Source organism: Triticum dicoccoides, chromosome 7B (assembly GCF_002162155.2).
Source record: "Triticum dicoccoides isolate Atlit2015 ecotype Zavitan chromosome 7B, WEW_v2.0, whole genome shotgun sequence".
Taxonomy (NCBI): Eukaryota; Viridiplantae; Streptophyta; class Magnoliopsida; order Poales; family Poaceae; genus Triticum; species Triticum dicoccoides.
The window spans coordinates 171,133,945-171,140,781 of NC_041393.1; the positions used below are offsets into that span (position 1 = coordinate 171,133,945).

At 47.9% G+C, this 6,837-nt stretch overlaps 1 protein-coding gene across 1 annotated transcript; it reads left to right on the plus strand.

Annotated features, from left to right (window-relative positions):
- The first annotated feature begins 2,661 nt into the window (after positions 1–2,661).
- On the plus strand, positions 2,662–4,380 carry LOC119336207 (myricetin 3-O-rhamnoside 1,2-glucosyltransferase UGT709G2-like). Its single transcript, XM_037608221.1, has one exon. It carries the CDS (start codon positions 2,832–2,834, stop codon positions 4,227–4,229), a length of 1,398 nt encoding a protein of 465 aa, XP_037464118.1. The 5' UTR covers positions 2,662–2,831; the 3' UTR covers positions 4,230–4,380.
- Positions 4,381–6,837: the final 2,457 nt, after the last annotated feature.

Here is a 6,837-nt window from a genome sequence, read left to right on the forward strand (position 1 = left end):
ACCCTTGGGGGCGGTCACTAAACCCGTACACTTTGGCAACCCTTGAGGGCGGTCACCGATACCCGTGAAATTGCTCGAGGCGATCTCCACAACCTAATTGGAGACCCTGACGCTTGGCCGGAGCTTTACACCAGAATGATTGATCTCCGAACACCACCTACCGTCTAGGGCGCCCAAGCACCCAAGAGGAACAAGCTCAAGGGTACCAAGCACCCAAGAGTAATAAGCTTCTCAACTTGTAACTTCCACGTATCACCGTGGAGAACTCAAACCGATGCAAAAATGCAATGGAAATGGCACACGGAATGCCCAAGTCCTTCTCTCTCAAAACCCACCAAAGCAACTAATGCTCGGGAGGAAAGTGAGAGGAAGAACAAGAAGGAGAACACCAAGAACTCCAAGATCTAGATCCAAGGGGTTCCCCTCACATAGAGGAGAAAGTGATTGGTGGAAATGTGGATCTAGATCTCCTATCTCTTTTCCCTCAAAAACTAGCAAGAATCCATGGAGGGATTGAGAGTTAGCAAGCTCCAAGAAGGTCAACAATGGGGAAGAACATGAGCTCAAAGGATGAGTTTCATTGGGGAAGAAGACCCCCTTTTATAGGTGGGGAAAAATCCAACCGTTATGCTCACAGCCCACACAAAGCGGTACTACCGCTCGACCTCACGATACTACCGCTAGGGGTAGCGGTACTACCTCAAAGGGTAGCGGTACTACTGGTTGCGAGCGGTACTAAAAAAAATACATCCGTGCCTACCACCGCTGGACTTGTGACGAGTTTTTGGTACGGAGCGGAAGTAGCCATGGAAGTAGCCGCGGTAGTACCGCTCCAAGCTGTAGTACCGCTCCCAGGAGCGGTAGTACAAAATTACATCCCCTCCAAGCGGTAGTACCGCTCCCACAAGCGGTAGTACCGCTGCAGCTTTTATAAGGACACCAAACACTGACACAACTTCTGCAAACGGACTCCGAATTCAACGAGACCAAGTTTGTTGGAAAGCTAGCGACAAGGGCTAACACAATCTTGATAGAAAAAACAAAAAGAAGAAAATTAGAAAAGGCCCATAAGAAAATGGTGAGAACCCTTCCTAGAATAAGACCGGTAAAACCTCCAACACCGAAAACGCAATAGAAGAAGCATGTGAACTCCGTTTTTGATGAACTCGAGCTTGTCAAGAAGATGACCATAAGCTCCAAATCTCACTAGGAGAAAACCAAACAAGAACATAGAAAGATGATGCAAGGATGCAATGGTTTGAGCTCTCTGCGAATGATACGATCAAGCTACTCATCGAGAGCCCCCCTTGATAGTACAGCAATCGATCTTATAACCCGGTCTCCCAACTAACACCATGAGACCGGTAAAATAGAAAACCTATCAAGGGCAAACCTTTGCCTTGCACATGGTCCACTTGAGTTAGATGATGACGATCTCGGCTCCCTCAAGTTGGACCACCTTTCTTGATTGCGGTGGCTCGATGAAGACTAATTGATTGCTCCCCCATACTCCACTATGGGTGAGCCACTCTTTCGCACATCTTCACAAGTCCATTGTCGCCACAATGGACGGCAAGCTTCAAGCATTTGATCTCTTCGTGATGCTCCACTTGAACTTGCACACCGCAACCTAACCCCACAATGAACTCTCACGAATACCATGGGTTAGCACACAAAGCGCAATGGAAAATGCTTACCATACCATGGGATCACATGATCCCTCGGTACATCTTGTACGCTTTGTGTGTTGAATCTTTCCAACTCTCTTCATTCGGATAATGTCTTGAGGTAGACATGAATGATCACCCAAGCTCCTTCTTCAAGACATGCTTGCAATAAGCTCAACACTCACATGACCAATCTTTGGATAATTCCTTAATAGCACCTTGGTCAACTCATAAACTCTTTAAAACCAACACATGGACTTCAAGAAAAGCCTATGGACAAATCCTTCAAATATAACTCAATGCAATCATTAGTCCATAGAGAATGTCATCAATTATCAAAACCACACATGGGGGCACCGCATGTCGATAATTTCATCACCATGTTTGAATCGAGGGATATAATTCTTCGATCTCCTACCATTGGTGATTGGCCACTGCTTAAAAAGCTTAGGATTCGCGTCACCCTCTTTGATCCATCTTAGCCACGATCTTTTGGCGGCCAATAGTGTGCTCCAAAGATGCCATACCAGGAGCGCGAGTTTGAGGCTTTCAACGGACGTCCGGAGTGAAACGACATCGCCAACCGATAAAAAAAAGCTGTAAAAAGGCAAAAAGTATTCCCTCCAGTTCTTTTTACTCTGCATATAAGAATTGTCTGTAAGTCAAACTTCATAAAGTTTGACCATATTTATATGAAAAAATATCAACATCTACCATGTTAAAGTTATACAATATGAAACTTAAGTCATGACACATCTACTGATGTTGTTTTCATATTGTAAATGTTGATATTTTTTCTATAAAGCCGGTCAAACTTTACGAGGATTGAGTTTAGACAAATCTTATATGCGAAGGACCGGAGGGAGTACAGCTGATAGGTGCACGTTAAAGCTCTGATGATGCACACGCAGAGTGTGCTTAAAGTAGAGCAGAAAATCGGATCAAGATCCTCGCCACCAATCCATCACGCAAGCTAATGCTAGCAGGTTCCACTAGTAGAGCATCATTTTCTTATCTCACGCGAGGACGACGCCATCGATTTTAAAACTGCTCCTCAAAGTTGGACTTCATGTAGTGTACTCACGCAGAGGAAAAGTATACCCAATTCAGAGACTCCAGAGAATCCCTAGCCGGCGAGAGGAAGCGACCGGCGGCGTGACGGAAATGGCGCCGGCGCACGTTCTGGTGTTCCCGTGGCCGCTGCAGGGCCACATCAACTCGATGCTTCATTTCGCCGCGGGGCTCCTCGACGCCGGTCTCCACGTCACATTCGTTCACACGGAGCACAATCTCCGCCGTGCTCACCACGCCGAGGCCGTCGCGACGCCACGCCTCCGCTTCGTGTCCTTGCCGGACGGCCTCCCCGTCGACCACCCCCGCTCCGTGGGCGACCTCAAGGATGTCGCCAAGTCACTGATGACGACGGGCCCTGCTGCGTACCGTGCGCTCCTCGCCTCGGCGCTGTCCCCCGCGGCCGACGGCGGGTTCCCAGCGCTGTCGTGCGTCGTGGCCGACGGTTTACTGCCGTTCGCCATCGATGTCGCGGAGGAGCTCGGCGTGCCGGCGCTCGCTTTCCGCACGGCGAGCGCGTGCAGCTTCTTGGCTTACCTCTCCGTGCCCAGGCTCGTGGAGCTCGGCGAGGTTCCCATCCCTGTAGGCGCCGACCTCGATGAGCCGGTCCGTAGCGTCCCGGGGATGGAGGATTTCCTGCGGCGACGAGATCTTCCAAACTCTTGCCGCCGTCGGGCCAAGACCGACGACGTCGACCCTTTGCTGCAGATTCTGGTGGGCTACACCGCTCACAGCTGCAATGCTCGGGCGCTCATATTCAACACGGCGGCGTCACTGGAGCGGTCGGCGCTCGCGCACATCGCGCTGCATATGCGCGACGTCTTCGCCATAGGCCCTCTCCACGCCGTCTCGGCGGCGCCGGCGCCGGCCGCCAGTTTGTGGCGCGAGGACGACGGGTGTATGGCGTGGCTGGACGGTCAGGCGGACCGGTCCGTGGTGTACGTGAGCTTGGGCAGCCTGGCCGTCATTTCGCTCGAGCAGTTCACCGAGTTCCTGTCCGGGCTTGTCGGCTCCGGCTACGCGTTCCTGTGGGTGCTCCGGCCGGACATGGTCGGGGCAAGCCAGAGCGCCGTCCTCCAGGAAGCCGTCGACGCGGCGGGGAACGGCAAGGCGCGTGTCGTGGACTGGGCGCCGCAGCGAGACGTGTTGAGACACCGCACCGTGGGCTGCTTCCTGACTCACGCCGGGTGGAACTCGACGCTGGAGGGGATCACCGAGGGCGTACCGCTGGTGTGCTGGCCGTTCTTCGCGGACCAGCACATCAACAGCCGGTTCGTCGGCGCAGTATGGGGGACGGGGCTGGACATGAAGGACGTGTGCGAGAGGGCCGTCGTGGAGGGGATGGTGAGGCAGGCCATGGAGTCCGGCCAGCTAAGGATGTCGGCTCAAGTGCTGTCGCAGGAGGTGAGGCGGGACGTCGCGGAGGGAGGCTCGTCGGCGACGGAGTTCCAACGGCTTATCAGCTTCATCAAGGAGTTCGGCAAGAATTAAGGATTCAAGTACAAATCTTCTGTAAAGTATTCTTGAAACAAATAACTTTGTTTCCATAGCTTTACTTTGTGGTGTGTGAACAGAAGGTCCATGTTATAACAATGGAAGAAAGATTAGGCGCGCTTTGTTACACCACTTGTGTTATTATGATTTCAATATATTTTATTTTTATAATGCAGTGCTTTAGTGGGCTCTTTGTGACGGCCCTTTCGCACACGTCGTTGACCCATTGTTGTTGTTAACTTGTTGCACAATAGATGGCACCCCCTTCCCCCTCTCTCTCGAACTCTCTCAGTTTGAGAGGGAGGGAGGAAGGGAGGGAGGAAGCTTGCTCTCATACCAATTGAAGGTTCAAAGATACCCGAGAAGTTGGCTATAGGGGATGAATAGACGATTATCAAATTTAATCTTTTTCTAGTTGATTTTAGAGGTTATTGAGTTCTTTGTATCTGCAACAAAATGATACATCATACATAATGTGTTACAACAAGTTAACAAGCTACACAAGGCAACAAACAAACAAGTAATAACACAAAGTAAAGTTAGTGTTAAGAGACAACCGAGAGTGATGGAGACGAAGATGTAGACTGAAGTTCAAACATTTGGAGGTGTGCTAATTTTCATTGGAGATGTGGGAAAAAAGGATGCACCCACAACAACGGATGTCTCACCTTATGTCTCTAAGAACCTTGGTCAACGGATGCCCAAGTTTCCTCTCACTAGGGATAGCTCTTGTGGCGAGCCCCAAACCCTCACATGCAAGCCTGGGGCACGACCACATAAATCGATAGTCCCCGGGTAACACAAACTATCTAGAGTTCTCCACAAACCCAAGAGTAACAAGATGTGCTAGGATCTTGTGGGGAATCAACGAAATTGAGTTTTGCTTTTGTGGATTGGTTGATCGGGTGTTCCTCTTGCTCAGATGGATTGAGTGGCTAGAGAGAGAGAGAGAGAGAGAGAGAGAGAGAGAGAGAGAGAGAGAGAGAGAGAGATTAAAGGTTTGAGCATTGGATCAATGGAGGTAAGAGGAATAGAGTCGTCACCCGCCTTTAAAGAAGAAGGGTGGCTTATATAGATCCACTAGCTTTCTACCTGTTATTGTTTGCTGCGCAGAGAAGTCAGATAGTCTAACCTACGTCAAATATTCCGACTTGTCGGCATATCTGACCTGGTGTTCAACATGGTATTAGACTTGATACAAGACCCTAAACAAAGTTGGACCACATGTCGGACCATAAGTCGGAACCTCTCACATGTCACATAGTCTAACTTGGTCATACCAGCAAGAACAACAGCATAAAAGGTGAAAAACACGGTGCTCTTTCTCACGTGGGATGTGGGTGTATATGGCTTAGTTTTGTTCAGTGATTCCCATACATGATTCATGGTGTATCCCCTCTTAACAGTACGACATACCTACGACTCAAAATGAGCAATCATCGGTATATTTTGATGTGCCATCTTCTTTATCCCTTTAGCTTAGGAGGGTTGTCGACCGACATTACGTTTCATTTCCAATCACATGTAATCTGAAAGCACAACATAGTTAGACGTATAATAACTATTTTCATTAACACTAAAATCCCCGGGACGAATGTCTTTTAGTCTTCCTTCTTTGGTGGTTGATGACAATATGAATAGATCAATATAATAAAGGGTACTATGATAATCTTAGCATGGGTTCTGGATGTTTAGGTTTAGGCCCCTACATTTGTGCACACATAAAAAAATTATTTGCATTTGAATAAAAAATGTACAAAATATGATCAACGCTTTGACTAAAGCTTTAGAAACCAGAGAGGTGCAAAAGTGAACATGGATGCACAAAATGAGTTTCACTTCTGCAACAACTTGTGACATATGAGATGACTAAAAATACAAATATAACACATAGCCATCTCAAAATGACAACAAGTGGTTTGTGTGATAGGGCATATAATAACAACAATATAACATATGACAAAGAAGCATAGCCATAATCTCACAAGCATATAGCAAGGTCTCATACGAGAGTGGCGTTTTGGCACATGGGAGCACGTGCTCCTGGTTTTTAAAATGTGTTTTCAACATATTTTGAAATGTCAAAAAATTCCAAACAAAAACTTGGGACATACATCTTGATACTGTACATGCTCACAAAGTCATTTCGCGAAAAACCGACAACCTATATGTCGCATGTGAAAAAAAACAAAATTTGATGTTAAAAAAATACTTTTCACAAGACATCCTTTTGTCTTTTTTACACAAGCCACAAAAAATATCGGTTTTCTCCGAAACTTGGCGTGCACACATATAATATCGAGATGTATGCGTCAAATTTTTGTTTGGAATTTTTTCACGTGCAGGAGCGCGCGCTCCCGGGAGCACCAACGAATTTTTGGGTCATACATAACTTAAAAGCAATGACACACAAATAGTACTACATAAGAGGAATTTTCACAGTGTCGTCACTTCCATTGATCGGCTGGTTGAACAGATTAAATGTGACCTGCGCCAATGGCGTCGTGCCAATACTAGGTGCCTAGATCACCTTGCGGTCTAGGTCGTGCATGGTCGCATGGGTGTATGTGTGTGCCCTTGAGTCTTGGTTGTTTCGTCTAGTTGG